The sequence below is a fragment of the Megalobrama amblycephala genome, linkage group LG15 (genome assembly GCF_018812025.1).
Source record: "Megalobrama amblycephala isolate DHTTF-2021 linkage group LG15, ASM1881202v1, whole genome shotgun sequence".
Classification (NCBI taxonomy): Eukaryota; Metazoa; Chordata; class Actinopteri; order Cypriniformes; family Xenocyprididae; genus Megalobrama; species Megalobrama amblycephala.
In genome coordinates, this window is record NC_063058.1 from 6,119,250 (window position 1) to 6,136,698 (window position 17,449).

The 17,449-nt window shown below is 39.2% G+C and overlaps 1 protein-coding gene across 1 annotated transcript; it reads right to left on the reverse strand.

The window, feature by feature from the left end:
* Positions 1 to 1,583: 1,583 nt before the first annotated feature.
* gpia (glucose-6-phosphate isomerase a) lies at positions 1,584 to 17,025 on the reverse strand. Its single transcript, XM_048158615.1, has 18 exons — positions 16,804 to 17,025; positions 14,865 to 14,955; positions 12,785 to 12,853; positions 12,022 to 12,141; positions 9,504 to 9,587; positions 8,483 to 8,629; positions 8,271 to 8,342; positions 8,146 to 8,190; positions 8,001 to 8,054; positions 7,786 to 7,846; positions 7,486 to 7,529; positions 5,885 to 6,037; positions 5,665 to 5,794; positions 5,486 to 5,562; positions 5,211 to 5,339; positions 3,618 to 3,693; positions 3,445 to 3,511; positions 1,584 to 2,008 (listed from the first exon to the last, which is right to left on the reverse strand). The coding sequence occupies exons 1-18, from the start codon at positions 16,920 to 16,922 to the stop codon at positions 1,885 to 1,887; spliced, it is 1,662 nt and encodes a 553-aa protein (XP_048014572.1). The 5' UTR covers positions 16,923 to 17,025; the 3' UTR covers positions 1,584 to 1,884.
* Between the last annotated feature and the right edge of the window lie 424 nt (positions 17,026 to 17,449).

Below are 17,449 nucleotides of genomic sequence, written 5' to 3' on the forward strand. Positions count from 1 at the left end.
CCAATTTTTGACGGACGCCGCATCAAAGCCGCTAAGTAATACAAAATAAAACATCAAAAACCGGTCAATTTCAAAATAAACACCAAGTGCAGACTCATGTGGGATAGCATAAAATCAACAATAAACAGAATTAAACTGGACAAAACAAACATTTAACTTACTCATGTTAGAACACAAAAATTCGAGAAAAACAACGTGGTCTCGCGAATCCTGTCGCTTCACTCCTAAAATGCTCAGTTGGCACCGCCTAGAGGACGGAACAAAACCTCGCCAGAGCCGTGACGCCCCGCAGACGCATGCAGTGTAAACAAGGCTTGAGCAGAGATTGTGTATTATAGGGAGATGAGAGGGTCTTTATCTCTTACCATTGGAGAAAGCGTAACGGCTAACTTAATCACGTGCGGCACCTCTCAACGTATAATGGCGGTGACATCAGCAACATTGCATCGCAACATTCTCTGCATTCTCTTAAAAAAAAAAAAAAAAAAAAAAAAAAAGTATCAAACTAAAATCTACATGCTGAAGATTAGCAAACAGGCCGTCGATTAATTAAATGATTAGCTATTTCCCCACAAAAGCTGTTTAATCAGCATAGTGAGCCTCTCATCCATTGACATCCATTCAAAAAAAGGCCTCTGGTCTCCTTCCCTGCGTAGCACCAGAGGCGGAGCGTTAGCATTAGCCCTTACGCTTTTTTGGCTAAAGGTTGCAGGCTTGCCTTCCAGTGGTTTTGGCTTGAGCGCACCATTGGCGAGCTTGTGCGCACGCCACGGTCAAAGTTCAAAATAGTTCAACTTGTGACGATTACCCCCGCGTCCAATAGAAACGGGGCATCAAATGACTAGATGTATAGAACTCCCACTAAAAGTTTTGAAAACCCCGCCTACTTTACTCTGGCCAGCGTAGCGTAAATCGCTTTGTATCTGAAGGGCTACGATGAACCCAGTGGCCAGCACAGTGTATTCCGCGTCCTGTCTGAAAAGGCCATTGCACAGAGTCGCGCACAGCCCCATGCGCGAGCACTCTTCACAAACAAACTGTGCGTAAGCATTTGAAAATGAAAACAGCCTTTCCGAACTTTTTGAAAGATTTTACGGAAAGTTTGTGTGTTGTATGTGTGAGGAATTGGAAGCAAGCAGAATACCGTGTTTCTAAATTGTTTCGTGCATCTGAATAAAAACTAAGCTCAGAATCGACCCAGAATCGTTGGAGAGAGAATCGTGATGCATCGATGGAACGATTTTTTTTTTCTCCCACCCCTAATAGGCACGTAGTGTTTCTTTAACAAGGTGACATCGCCACCTACTGGCCTGACAGCAGAATACAGCATTTTTAGTCATTCTCTGCAGATCTGTGTAAATGGGGATCCTTTTGACAACATTGTCTTCTGTAAACGAAAAAAGCAAAGGAAAAACTTTTGTGTTTTTAGTACACCTTTGTTGTGTAAACGTACCTTAAAACAGCCTACGAAAACAATTCTACAGGTGCCAGTTCTGGATCTGGAACACCAGGTTCACGTAATGGACACTTTAATTGTTCATCACAGAATACATTTTGCTGAACAAAAAGAATAAACCACCAGGGAAAGTGTCAAATAATACATTTATTGTGGTTTGTTGGTCCAAAGGAGAACATGAAATCCATTTAGTATGTGCAGTGCATACGAATACAGTCGTCTCATACTGGTCCACAGAAACATGAATACAGTCAAATCTTACACAACACACAATCTCATGGCTTATAGATAATGACAGACATAAAGTGCTCATCCTCCTTGTCTAGGCTTACCATCTGAACTATGCCAACCTTTAATACATAATTCACTAATCTCATTGGATGAGGGGGCAGCAGAGGTGGGGTTAAAGCCGAGGAGTCAGGAAACATTTAAGAGCGGTTCTTCTTGAAGAAGCTGATGAGTCCATTGGTGGAGGAGTCGTGGGAATGAACCTCTGCGTCGTCTTGCAGCTCAGGCTCGATCTTCTTGGCGAGTTGCTTGCCAAGCTCCACTCTGATGGGACAGATAAAATGTGTCATTCTCTATAAATGTACAGATGCCTGAAACTCTCTGAAAGTCTTTTTAAATAATTCACAACATAATGTAATAAATTGCTAAGCCTTTGAGATGACTTTCCAAGCCGACTTCTTTTTTGGCTCCACTAATCTAATTGCTTTATTCTGGTAAAGAGCGGCAATATTTCCCAAACCAACAGCCACATTTTGTCACAGCCCTAATTGGCTAATTTGCGGTTTTCAATTTCTATTAAAGGTGCAATATGTAAAATTTTCTGTCCACTAGAGGTCGCTAGAGGCCCATTCAAAACAAAGGCGTAGCTTGATGACGGCAAGTTAGAGCGCCAAATCTTGGGACATGTGGTCTTCACCTCAACAGCCGGTGGAAATAATGGGGATAGGACTCGGGAAGAAATCATGTTCATGGATGCAATTATAAACGTTACTGCAGTATGAAGCAGAGCAGGACCGAGTGTTGTTAGAGCTGAACGAGGAGCTGGAGCGATTGATCAACACACGCCTCACGAGCAGCGGAACTTTTATTACGACACAGTCGCCGACGCCGCTTCAGCTTTTCCAGTCAAGCTTATGAGGTAACGCAGCTCTGTTTATCATATTAGATACATTTGAGTGTGTTGAAAATTATGTCATAACGTTACTCTGTGCGTTCGCTCAGCGGCTGCTGTGAGACACTGTTACACACTGCAGTAAGATAGATCGATTTTACAATATCATATTAAATGCTGGATGACTTGTGTTGATAAATGGCATGCAATTAATTTTAAAACATATTGTATGATGGAGAAAATGCTGTATTACTGTTACTAAAAATAAAGCTGCATCTGATTATGCTATGTTAGTTACTTGACAAAATAGTGTTTTTCTCTGAGGCATGGTAAAGCATGGTACTTGCAAAAAAAAAAAAAAAAAAAATCAAGAAAATTAGATTTAAACAACAAGACTAAATGTGTTGAGCTATATAACAATAATTAGTTTTCTGTCATATATATATATATATATATATATATATATATATATATATATATATATATATATATATATATATATATATATATATATATATATATATATATATATATATAAAACCCGTTGTTCCCTTGTCTATTAAAACATGTAAATATTAAAGTGCTTCCATGGTTTCTACAAAATTTAACCAGAAACCGAGGGTAACGCGGGTATGACGCAATTGAGAGGCGACTCCTCACACGTCCCGGAGCCTTGGTTAAAATTGCAATTTTCTCACGATTTACAAATAGTTGCAAACATTTGGGATATTTTAAGTACTCAAGTGAACAAAATATGTAACACTGGCCTAGTGGTTTTTAGATATTTTACTGCAAAAATATGACATATTGCACCTTTAAATGAACTGGACCCAAATTTAAGTTGCAAAATATTTTGAATTGGACTCACCCCCACTGATCATAGCTGTTGATATCCCACATCACACCTTGCACAAAGATCTTGTGTTCATACATGGCTGAAACACATGAACAAATACAGCATACCATGAGTATAGGGTCTAGAAAACACGCACATCTACAAAAAGAAGTACTGGTGGCAATAATGCAATATTTGATACTCACCAACCAGTGCACCAAGCATGAAGGGTGAAAGTTTTTTAAAGATGATAGAGTTGCTGGGCTTGTTTCCTTGGAAAACCTACAAAAACCAATGCGTCATTATACAAAAACAGATCGCATGAACTGGAGTAAAATCAAATTTTACTCTCCATTTCAGTCAGAATGAAATGCCACATACAACAAGGCTTCAAACAGTTAGGCTGCATTCGAGCATGCCTACTTCCCTACTATATAGTAGATGAAAAAATACATACGAAAAGAGTAGTATGCCCAATGTCAGTTTCGCAAAACAGTAGGCAGAAAAGTACTTCTACTTCCAGAAAGATTCTGAAGTGTGCATACAAAGGATACTTTTCCATCCCATAAGGCCACGGGAGAGGATTAGTAAATGAAGGGTAAGAGATGCAATTGACGTTATTGGTCACATGACAGTTAAAGGGTTAGTAAATCATCCCATGATTTACTCACCCTCAAGCTTCAGGGGGTTAATAAAGACCTTATGAAGCGAAGCAATGGGTTTTTGTTAGAAAAATATCCTTATTTATAACTTTATAAACTATAAATCACTGACTTCTGGTAATGGTCATACAAAAGTCTGGTGGAAGAGTGACCTCTGACGCATGACATAGGATGTAGTATAAGCTTAGACGCTTCTTGCGGTTCAAACATATAGAGCTGTGCTCAAGCTCAAACTCAAGCTCCTCTTCTCTTATATCGAAATCCTCCAACATTTCTCTGTAAACATTCACATTTTAGAATTCCAATTCGTGACCGGTGTTTTGTTTTGCTCTATCCTCAGCACTTCTGCGTTCGTCATTACGTCATACATCGGGTCAGAGGTCACTCTTCTGCCGGAACGAGACTTGCGTAAGGCCATTACCAGAGTCCAGTGATTATAGCTTATAAAATTATAAATATGGATATTTTTCTTACTAAAATGTGCACTGATCATTGAAGCCAATCACAGACATATCCGATGAGCCGGGAGCACAATGGCCAATCAGAGGTGTCGAATCTGCTCAACAGCGCTCAAAGCGTCACATTTTTAAAATTTAAGTACTGGCTTGAGGGTGAGTAAATTATGGGATAATTTTCATTTTAGGTGAACTAACCCTTTAAGTAATTACTTGTTCAAAAGATGTACCTACGATTTCTGATGCAGCCTGAGCGGACAGGACACTATGGAGTCACACCACTGTCAACTGTCTGAATAGTTATATTAGGTGTGTTTGAATTGGAAGAGTTCAAAAATGTGTACTGCTGGAATGCCTCCAGGAACATGGGTGGGAAAAGCAAATTAAAGCAGTCTTGGCAAGCATTGTTTGCTCAAACGAAATTTACTGTATGATCTTTGGACCATAACACATTGGTGGAAGCACATTTGTAACAGCAGGTCCACTAACCACCAGGCCACAGCTCCAACACTCTAAACCAGAGGTCTTCAACCCTGCTCTCTAGTAGGTTGGAGATAAACTTTGCAGGACAGTAGGTCCCCAGGAGCAAGGTTGAAGACCTTTGCTCTAAACGGACTCTAGTTTAGATACCATCCGATGTGTTATATATGGACACATGGTTTTCAAGTAAAGAATCACTCACTTTATGGGGCAGGAGTTTCTCCAGTGCATCCCCAGACATCCCAGCACCCTGGAGCTCTTTCTTGGCCTCATCAGAGGTCTTTCCCCTCATCAGAGCCTCCGTCTGTGCCAGGAAGTTGGCCATCAGGATCTACCGTATTCATAAAATGAGAGAGTGTAATGTAAGACTTAGACAAACACTGGCTCAAATAACACGAAACAACATCTGGGGCATCAGATGCCAAAGAGAACCAGAAAACAAAAACGTGTTCAGAAACACGTAGACCATCGGCGCACCTTATGATGCAGATTATCTCTGATAGGATGCTGGCTCTGAGCAGGAATGAGGAAGTCAGCGGGAATCAAGCGAGTGCCTGCAGAGAGAAAGATCTATTATGATAAATGCATCACAAATGGGCATTAACATGTCAATTAAACAAGGAACTAGTCCACAGGGGAAGTTCAGGATCACAGACCCTGGTGAATGAGCTGGTAGAAGGCATGCTGTCCATTGGTTCCTGGTTCTCCCCACACGATGGGTCCAGTGTGGTAATTCACGCGACTGCCAGACTTGGTGATGTACTTCCCGTTGGACTCCATGTCTCCCTGAAAAATCAATGAAAACTCAACAAAGTGTCCTACTATCAGAAACAATGACATTTATGATGTAATTTCCTGAAACGTCATCAGACCGACCTGTTGGAAGTACGCAGCGAAGCGGTGCATGTACTGGTCATAGGGCAGCAGAGCATGTGTTTCGGCCTGGAAGAAGTTGACGTACCAGACGCCGAGCAGGGCCAGCAAGACTGGAGCGTTCTTCTCCAGAGGGGCCGAGCGGAAGTGGTTATCCTAAAAGAAAAATAGCACAAAAAGATTACTCCCAGAAACACTTGAAGTGCCCCTATTATGCCACTACATTTCATGTAGTGTGTATTATAGCTGAGAAAAAGGTCTGCAAAGTTTGAAAGATCAAAGTGCAGATAAACAGAGTTTATTGTCTTTCAGAAGAAAGAAGCGAATCTGAACTGCCTGAAACGAGTCGTCAGTAATTCCAGTCTCACTTCCTGCTGAACCTAAATATGTTTATAACAAATTTGCATAATGCCCGCCTATGGTCTTCATTGGCTGCCCACAAACAACGTCTACCTTGCCCTGCCCTCAAATACTGTAGTTGTAGCTGAGACCGGAAGAGTTTGGTTCGTGTTGTCAAGTCGAGAAGACGCCGTTTACTGCGGCGCCAAAGCAAATCCATTTTGATGCACTTCCAAAATTACTATTCGTATCACTGTTTATACAAGTGCCAGGGAAGATCCAGAGCTGAAATTCAGATATGGAAATGGGTGTTCGGGTTTTGACGTGCTGTAAGCAGTAGACCTATCACAACAGAATCTGACCAATCAGTGCAGAGACGGCTCTCAGAAAGTAGGGGTTTAGAGAGACTGAATCCTATTTCAAACCGTTTAAGACACTGTGGCCCTTGTTTACACCTGGTGTTTTAATCTGTCTCTTTTATCCACTTTCAACCACTTCTGTCCTGATTTCTTTGAGCGGAGGGTCTATGGGTGTGTAAATGTATGGGCTTCTTCAGATCTTTTGATCCAAAGAACAAAATAAACTCACGCAATTTACATATGAACACGACCAGAGATGACAAAAAACCACCAAGAGCATCAGCTTTCATTTCTGCTCTGACAGATTCAAGACCAGAGAACACTGTGAGTGTGTGTTAGAAATCTGGAATGGTGAGAGAACATTGTGCTTGGTACATTTTTTTTGTCTTCAAACCAAACTTGGGTCCTCAGCCGACAAAGTTTAAATCCCGTCTGGTTAGCGCGCATCCCATAATGTTTACTCATTAGGTCAGTAGGCGGAGAGTGGACGTCTTTAATGGCAGTTCGAACACATTTGACCACATGAGCGTCTACGCTACGAAAGCAATCCAGTCGAATGCGTTTTCAACTACTTCTGGAAGTGGTAAAAAGCGGACAAGCTCAAAATATATTAGACCCTGTTTACACCTGTATTTAGCATTGTCCACTTGTGATCAACCAAAATGCATCTTAATACCTGGTGTAAACAGGGCCTGTGAGAAAGGAAGTGATGCTGTAATGTATATTATGAGAAAACTAAAGTGATTTTTGACATTGCATGTGATCCTATTTTAGGAGACCTTCAAAACAAAACTAAGAACCTTTAGAATAGCACAACAGGGGCACTTTAACTCTGAGGTAGACAGTGTTTAGTGTGCAGTGTAGTTATTCTCCTCTTGTATACTGCCAAACTATAACTGTACTTACCATCCAATGAGCACCAGCTAGAAGTTGCTCGAAATTGTCGAAACCTACAAGATGACAATAAATAAAGTTACTGGAACATTTTAAGACAGAAAAACATTCTATAAGTGCAAGATGCTGCACTAGTGGTCTATCAAATTTGATTCAGGCAGAAGTTAGGCCAGAAACATACTCTACACAAGTACACAAACATGAATGTTTGACCAAAACATAAGAAACGTGCATAGCTGTAAGTGTTTGTGTTCACATACTTGCATACAGCATGTTTCAGGCATTTTGGGACTGTTCACACAGCAGACGTACCTATGTGCAATGCAATGGACAAACCAATAGCCGACCACAGCGAGTAGCGCCCGCCGACCCACTAAAACATGAGCATTCAGCATCAGAAAAATAGTCTGGGCTTTTGAGAAGCAATATGCCAATTAAAAATATGGCAGAGAATTTAAACATTAGTAGCCATCATGCAATCAGTCATTACATTCTCATGCAGTAATATGCTTGTTAAGAATACTCACATCCCAAAACTCAAACATGTTGTTGGTGTCGATACCAAAGTCCTTGACTTTCGGCTGGTGAGAAGACAGGAAATGTATGCAAGTTTCTTACAGATCAATCAAATTTAGTTTTAACATTGACACAACGGTGACATAATGTACTTACTGCATTTGTGGAAAGAGCCACAAAATGTTTGGCCACAGCCGATGACTGAAAACACACAAACACAGAATTAGACCAATGGAAACTTTCCATTTAGGGCAGTTACAGCAGTTTGTAAAGGTACTAACATCTTTAGCGGTCTTAAGGAACCATTCTCTGGCCGTCTCAGCGTTAGTGATGGTCTCCTGGGTGGTGAACGTCTAAAGTACAAAAAATATTAAGAAATTAAGTACTTCAACTTGAACAATTTGTATTATGAATTCTGTTTAACATACACTACAGTGCTGTAAAAGACAGTATTCTTCACTGTTATCTCAGAATAGGGTATTCAGGTCATCACCTTTGAAGCGATGATGAAGAGGGTGGTCTCAGCGTTAAGCTGGGCGAGGGTCTTGGCCATGTGTGTGCCATCAATATTAGAGACGAACCACACATTGGGTCCTCCTTTAGAGTACGGCTTCAGAGCTTCAGTCACCATCAGAGGACCCTGAAGAACCAATCAAAACAAACATTATTCCACACTCTATATTGATTATGATTACCAGATTTGACTCAATGATGCCTGGCCTTTGGTTTAAAAGAGAGAATATCTAACAAACATGTCTGCTATTTCAATCCAGAATCTCACAGTGGAAGAGGAAACACTTGATATAAGCGTAACTAACTATAGTCACCTTTATTTATATAGCGCTTTTTACAATGCAGATTGTATCAAAGCAGCTTTACATTGATAACTGGTACATAATTTTGGCTGCACAGCAGCTCTTCAAGAATAGTGTCAATGCAGGCAGATCAAAGCACTGTTGAATATCAAATGCCAAGTCAAATGTCAAGTGTCCCCAACTAAGCAAGCCAAAGGCGACAGCGGCAAGGAACCCAAACTCCAACAGGTGACATCAGGTGGCAAAAAAGTAGCAAATAGGTGTTAAAATGGAGGAAAAAAAACCTTGGGAGAAACCAGGCTTAGTCGGGGGGCCAGTTCTCCTCTGGCGAACAGTGCTTTGTTACAATCAGGTTGCTATCATAAATCTGATAGGATCGCAACATTCAACGTATTTATTTCAGTTCTATCCAGTTGAGGATCGTATTCATCACGCCGGTATGGACGGTCTGTTGAGGAACTGTGCTACTGGCTGTCGTGTCGATGAGGCCTTCACAATGGATGGTCTAGTCGACTCGATCTCTGCTGATACTTCAGGGCTGCTTTGTGGTCGTGTCCAATTGTCCTATATACTATATATTACTGTAATAGACAGTTTTATTAAGCTGCCCAACTAGGAGATAACCAAATCTCCATCATCAGTCAATTTACGATGTGTGGAAACATCCACTGGCTCTCAGGAAACTCACGGTAAACTCACCAAGTCAGAACCTCCAATGCCGATGTTCACTACATCAGTGATGGCTTTACCACTGAAGCCTTTCCACTCGCCACTGCGCACTTTCTGCAAAATAATTCACACATGCGCAATGTCAATATTCAGGAATCTTCAGTCAGCTGTCTTTGAAAATAATGATTAACTAAATCAACTTAAAAAAAAACGCATATGGTGAACTCTAATTACCAAGTGCCCTTAGCCCATTTTTAAACTATAATTTCATTAAACATACTAGTAATGGATACTGGTGTTTTCAATAATACTGGTATTCTTAAATGTTTTTTCTGATGTATTTTAATATTATTTATACCATGGACTGTCTGAAAACTTGATTCTGACTGGCTGGAAAGTGTGTATTAAATGGGTTCCAGCCAATATTCTGTCAAGCGATTAAAATTTTTAATCTAATTAATTACATGATGTGGCAATTAATTAATCTAATTAATTGCAATTTAATCACACATCAATTCTGGCTGTGAAATTACCCCCAAAAATAATTAGAAGTCATTACTGAGTAAAGCATCAAACAGATATTACAAAAAGTAGCTTCAGAAAGCTATTTTATTCAATTCACTAACTTTAGTAACATGAGGTTGGGTAAATGCTGGCTCAATTTTAATTTTTGGGTGAACTATATCTAAAACAATTTTTTAAATTAGACTCTAAATAAGAAATTAAAACTGCCAGTAGGTGGTGGTAAATGTCTTAATGACTAAAGGGTTAGTTATGGGCCGATTTCAAAACACTGCTTCAGAGCTTTACGAATCGAATCAGTGACTCGGATCTCCTATCAAAAGGCTAAACTGATGAAATCACGTGACTTTGGCACTCTGAATCACTGATTCGATTCATAAAATCACTGATTTGATTCAAATCACTGATTCGATTCAACACTCTGAAGCAGTGTTTTGAAATCGGCCCATCACTATATTGTTGAAAAGTCGTTATTTAGTTTTTTTGGTGCACAAAAAGAACTAAAACCACTGAACTCACATGAACTGTTTTAAATGTGTTTTTAGTAGCTTTATGGATCTTGAGAGTTACAACGGCATTGCTGGCAATAGAGGCCTCACTGAGCCATCGAATTTAATCAACAATATTTTAAAGGGTTAGTTCACCCAAAAATGAAAATTCTGTCATTTATTACTTACCCTCATGTCGTTCTACACCCGTAAGACCTTCGTTAATCTTCGGAACACAAATTAAGATATTTTAGTTGAAATCCGATGGCTCAGTGAGGCCTTCATAGCCAGCATTGACATTTCCTCTCTCAAGATCCATAAATGTACTAAAAACATATTTAAATCGGTTCATGTGAGTACAGTGGTTCAATATTAATATTATAAAGCAAATCATGATTCAGATCGAGTGTCAAACTGCCAACGGCTGAAATCACGTGACTTTGGCGCTCCGAACAGCTGATTCGATACACCGATTCATTTGTGCTCCGAATCTTCCTGAAGCAGTGTTTTGAAATCGGCCATCACTATATAAGTCGTTGTTTTGTTTTTTTTGGCACTCCAAAAATATTCTCGTTGCTTTATAATATTAATATTGAACCACTGTACTCACATGAACCGATTTAAATATGTTTTTAGTACATTAATGGATCTTGAGAGAGGAAATGTCATTGCTCCATATGCAGGCCTCATTGAGCCATCGGATTTCATCAAAAATATCTTAATTTGTGTTCCAAAGATGAACGAATGTCTTACGGGTGTGAAACGGCATGAGGGTGGGAAATAAATTACAGAATTTTCATTTTTGGGTGAACTAACCCTTTAAGTTTTTAATTCAATTCATTCAAATGGCTGATTCATTCAGGAGTGAAGTAAATGGTTCTTTTCAGGCTTGTTGGACTTGACCGATACACAGACCGATGACATTAAAAGTATCACCAGAGCGATTAGAGAGCAGACGGCTGTATTTTGACGACATACACCAAGTCCAACAAGTCTTTTATGAACGGTCTGCCAAATCATTGGTTTCACTCGGTTCGTTCAAAACGCGGATTCAGAAATGAAACACTGCTGTGTTTTGTGCAGAGATGAACAGTTTTGTTTTGTCTTTATAGTTTCATTGACAAAATTGAACAAAACAGACAACATTGTGTCTAAAATAACAATATCAACTTCTTATTTACTGAACTGTTGTATAAAATCAGTAGGCTATCGCATTTGCATTCGTTATATTTGCGACAAAAACAGCACTTGTGTAATAATGCACTCGTTACTCGTGTGACATATTTAGATTATATGAGTTACGCAATAAGACAATCTCAAAAAGGAGAATTTTCCCCCCATATCTACCATTGAATTTTAGGGAATTTCTGACTGCATTCTATAGTTGTTGCCCTGCATCATATGTGTCATCAATCCACTGTATGTAATGTCAGATGAACTACACAGGTCTGGGGCGGGGCAAGTGCATTAAATGCATTAAAAATCTAATCAATGCAATAAATTGAGAGTAGGTTGTTGTTACACGCATATTCACTCACATGGCAAAAACCCTTCATCTGCTCCAGGACTCTGTTCACCTCCGGCATCACGTCTTTACCGTCCACCATGATGGGAGTGTTGGAACGGTTCCTCAGGGCGGTGTGGAGAACAGCACGACCCTACAAACCAACATACAGAGACCTCGTTTTAACATAAAGAGATTTAACAGCAACTATACTTCCTTTGGATGTTGACATTTGTTTCATTTGCAACCGTTTCTTGTCAGTTATGTCTTTCTGAGGTGCTAATTGATATTTATCGGTCACACTTTATATTAGGATCCAATTCTCACTATTAATTACGACTTTTGCCTCAAACTTATTAATAGTTATTAAGGTAGCTGTTAAGTATAGTTATTGAGTAGGATTAAGGTATGTAGAATATGGTCATGCAGAATAAGGCATTAATATGTACTAATAAACAGCCGATATCATAGTAGTAATATGCGTGCTAATTAGCAACTACTTATAAGTGAGAATCGGACCATAACTAAAGTGTTACCGATATCTCATTTACTATAAGCCAAAAAATACATGCCACAGTTTCAAAACAGCCAGTGAGATAAAGAGGAAACTGACGGTTTTATCTCAACTTTCTGCTGTGTAGAAAGTTGAGAAGATTGCAATAGAAATTTAGAGAAGATGATATTGACGTTTACACAGAAGCAAATTATAGAAGTGTATCACAATAGGCATTGACATCTCAACCTAAACTGCTCAGTTTGTTCATTCACGGTGAAATGTTTTTCTGAGATATTATTACCTCAGTGAAGTTGATCTTCTCTCCTGCAAACATCTTCTCTCTGGCGGCTTCAACGCCCACTGATCGTGCCTAATCATGATGAGACAGGGACAGAAATCAGTTAAAGTGACTCATGACTTGTGCAAACATACATACAAAGAACTATAAAAACAGCAGTTGTGTATTTTGTCCTGCTGTGATTGCTGTGAGAAATCTGCTGCATCAGAGTGATTTCGTTTCCCAGTTGCTTCTCTGACTGGCTGAAGACAGGAAGTTCAGAATCAGGTTATATTATTTTCAAAGGCCCAAATGTTTAATAGGGATGTAAATTTACATTCTCATAATCGATTGAGGTTTAAATTAACGATGGAAAAAATATCTTCTTTACATGAAAATGTGATCTGTAAAATCATAGTACACAACAGATGTGTCATGTATCGTTGAAAAGGACAACAAGCAATTATTTGTATGGAAATGTGTAAACATTATACACATGATGCTTATGCACCATAGCAGATGACATAACTTTATTTTAGAGCAGGTGGCCTCGAACAAGCCCAAACACAACACAAGACAATGAAGATCTCAGAGTGACATTGACACGCTGCTTGGCTAAAGCTATAACACTTCTGAGATCTGATCACGTCGTGATCATTCCCAAAAACTATAGAATAACACAAGACGTGTCACTTGTATTGCTTTGAATGGGAGAAAGTGCAACACGCAATATGGCGGAATAAGTCCCACCTCTAAATAAGAGCCAATCACCGATTGGTAATGTCATCATGTCACTGCAGCGGCCGTTAGACGCTCCGGTTCCTATAGAAACAGTCAGAATTGCTCTTCCTATAAAGAACCGCATTTAGGACTACGCATGCACATTTTCAGTAGTCTGAAAAATAGAGTTTTTTGCCATGATTCGAGTGTTCAGAAACAAAATTTATGAGACAGTTGTCAGATTTCATTGGTAATTTAAAAAAATAAATTTAAAGGTGCAGTATGTAGGATTTCTGTCCACTAGAGGTCGCTAGAGGCCTGTTCGAAACAAAGGCGTAGTTTGATGACGCCAAGTTTGACCGCAAAATCTTGGGACATGTGGTCTTAACCTCAACGGACGGTGGAATAGAATTGGGATAGGACTCGGGAAGAAATCATGTTCATGGATGTGATTATTAACGTTACTGTAGTATGAAGCAGAGCAGGAGCAATGTGTGTTGTGGGAGCAAACGAGGCCGCTGGAGCGATACACGGTGTGAGCAGTGGATCATTTATTATGACACAGTCGCCGGCGCCGCTTCCGCTTTCCCGGTCATGAGTATGAGGTAACGCAGCTCTGTTTATCATATTAGATACATTTGAGTGTGTTGAAAATGATGTTATAACGTTACTCTGTGCGTTCGCTCAGCGGCTGCTGTGAGACACTTTTCTCACGATTTACAAATAGTTGGAAACATTTGGGATATTGTAAGTACTCAAGTGAACAAAATATACACCACTGGCCTAGTGGTTTTTGGATATTTTACTGCAAAAATCTTACATATTGCACCTTTAAATCAAAAGCTTGGCAAACAGCTTTGGAGAATTTGATGTTTCCCCATTCAAAGAGATAGGAGCTACACTTGCATGCCCGAGAGGCGTTTCAAAGATGGCCGCCGAGTGAAATTACTTGTCTTAAAGGGACTTTGTCATTACACAGTGTTTTTCAACGTCATTTAAAAGTTCAACCAACGGAAACTAGAGCTAAGCTTTCTAGAGTGCATGTGTCGAGCGCCTGTGTTCAGGCACGCTATCAAATGAAATATACTTTGAAAGATTAAGCATTTCGCTAAAAAAAACTGAAGTACCTTGGGCTTAAAGTCACACTATGTCCCAGTGACACGGTTCACCTGATACACAGTCTATTTTCAGCAGCTTTTAGGACACATGCATTAAGCAAATTAACATCTGGAGATGGACACACATAAGGGGTTTAAAGATGCTTAGCTGGACTAAAGAGAGATTACAGTAACAGCTCCGATACTACACAGCTTTTTAATAGTAACACCCTCTACTATGACTTTGTGAAGTGAAAATGTGGTCGATTGTGATGTGAAAATTGTACCATGTCAAAGAGCATTGTCAGGACTTCTTCACTGATGAGATTCTTGGAGTAATCCAGCAGAATGTTTCCATCATCTGTTGTCAGCTCCAGACTGCGCAGAAGACGAGATCACACACACGGTTAGGATATACAAAAGCTTTATTATTATTTGTTTAATTCTGCTTCATGCGTAGCATGAATAATTCAGAAACATCATTCACGTCTGGTATACATACAAGTGTCAGGATCTTAGTGATGTTTAGACTGGGAAAGTCAAATAAACAGATGAGGAGAGCTAAATGAGCCATTTGAGAAAACGTATTAGGCCTCAAACTGCAGCATGTCACATGACTCTGGAAATTTAATTACACAAAAATACCACCACAATTTATATCCCTGATCTATGGCTTACAAAAAAACTGTATTATTGCAAACATAGTTTTGAGCAGTTATTTTCCATATGTGACCCTGGACCACAAAACCAGTCATAAGTCGCACGGATATATTTGTAGCAATAGCCAACAATACATCGAATTTTCTTTTAAGCCAAAAATCAGTAGGATATTGAGTAAAGATTATGTTCCATGAAGATATTTTGTAAATTTCCTACTGTAAATATATCACAAAATGTATTTTTGTGAGTGGATATGCATTGTTAAGGACTTTAAAGGCAATTTTCTCAATATTTTGATATTTTTCCCTCAGAATCCAGATTTTCAAATAGTTTCATCTTGGCCAAATATTGTCCAATCAAAACAAACCATACATCAACGGAAAGCTTATTTATTTATTTTTTTAAAAATGACCCTTATAACTGGTTTTGTGGTCCACGGTCACATATAAGCTTTCAAAATGTATTTTTTGTTATTTTTATTGCCTAATATTTATTTAAACAGATAAGTACACGCCTGATATTAGACTCTTACGCCATAATTTGACCTTATTACGTCAGCAAAGCGTGCCGCGCAAACTCGTGCTCGTGCTCCATCATCAGAACGGTCTTAATTAATTGTATTAATATCAGGAATAAATATATTCACTCGCCACACGTTGAGTACACAGTTCACCGCACTGATTCAGCCCTGCAGTGTGTGAGTGTGCAGAGAGGCACGTACTACATACTGCTATAGCGCCCTCTGCTGATCAACACACATAAAACACTCCACTCTGAGGATGAAAGCATACTAATTATGAACACTCAATGCATCAGAATTTAGTCCAGAACAGATCATAAATTCTTAAAACATAGAAATATAGTAGTGTAAACATGCAACATTTACAGAAGTATCGCAGTAGAGGATGTGATACAACTTTAAGAGGTTGCATAAGCAGTGAAATCACTTGAGAAATGCCTGATCACGTGCATTTAATGAAATGTAGTCATACCAGAAACTATTATTTTACTATTATATATGATTCCACATAAGAGCCGTGTGGTACAGCTGTAAGTAACACATATGATCGATGAATGACCTTGTTATGTGTGTAGCTGCTAACATGGCTATGTTTATACTGATTTAAAGCAAAGGTAAATAGTTAAAAATGCTATTATCGTATTTTATGAGAGTAAATGAAGGATATAAAGCAGGTGCAACAGTGCTGAGGGCGGAACCTGGAGCTCCAGACTATTGGCCTGATGTGGCAATAACCTTGCAACATCAACGTGGAAATCAAGGGTAACATGTAACGCGCGCTCTCGTGATATGTGCTTTTATACACTAATATATGCCCTGATGATATTACATCGCAGGAACATTAAGATGCTATCTTACTAAAATAGTACATAGACTGTGTTCTATATGAGATTTGCTCATTTAGGCCTTAATAATCAAGATGTAAGTGCTGCTAAGTGAAGCACGGCACATGTGATGCTGACACACGCCTGATGAGAGATGAAACATCAGTATGAATGTCTATCAGAGCTCGCGCACGCAGCGGAAGCGCGTTTGATGTGTTTCACCTGAACTTGTTGAATCTGTCAGAATCGTCCTCGAACATCTGCCTCATGTTGAGGTTTCCTGCGTTGGATTTGTACCATTGCTCCAGTTTGCGGTAGATCGGATCGCTGCTGAGCCCCATGGTGAAAAGATCCCGCTGTTCTTCGGTCCAAAGGCTGCTAAAGTGAAACACAAGCGTCCGAGTAGTCGTTCAGTGAGGAGAATCGTGAGGAGGAAGTACAATGACAAATCCTGTCACGCCCATCATGACAACAGCGAATCCTGCGTAGCCCCGCCCACTGTTACACTGCACTGACTGCTGTGGTAAGATGGTTATGTAATGTGGACAGACAGTTTATTAAATTAGACACTCTTGACTATTTGGAAAACGTTTTGCATTGCAGTTTTAATATCGAGCAACTTATTTTATACGTGATTTGGCGAGCTAATCTGTTTATTTTGCAACTTCATATAGGGTATGGAGGACCAAACCTGCAAGAAATTACAAATAAATAAATGTAATAATATGACACAAATAAATAAATGGATAAATTACTTGATAAAACAAATATGATTCATTTTTAATAAAATTGAATCCTAAATACAAAAATACAAAATTATTTTTGTATTACTTTTTTTCATGTATTATTTTCTATATTTAATATGTAT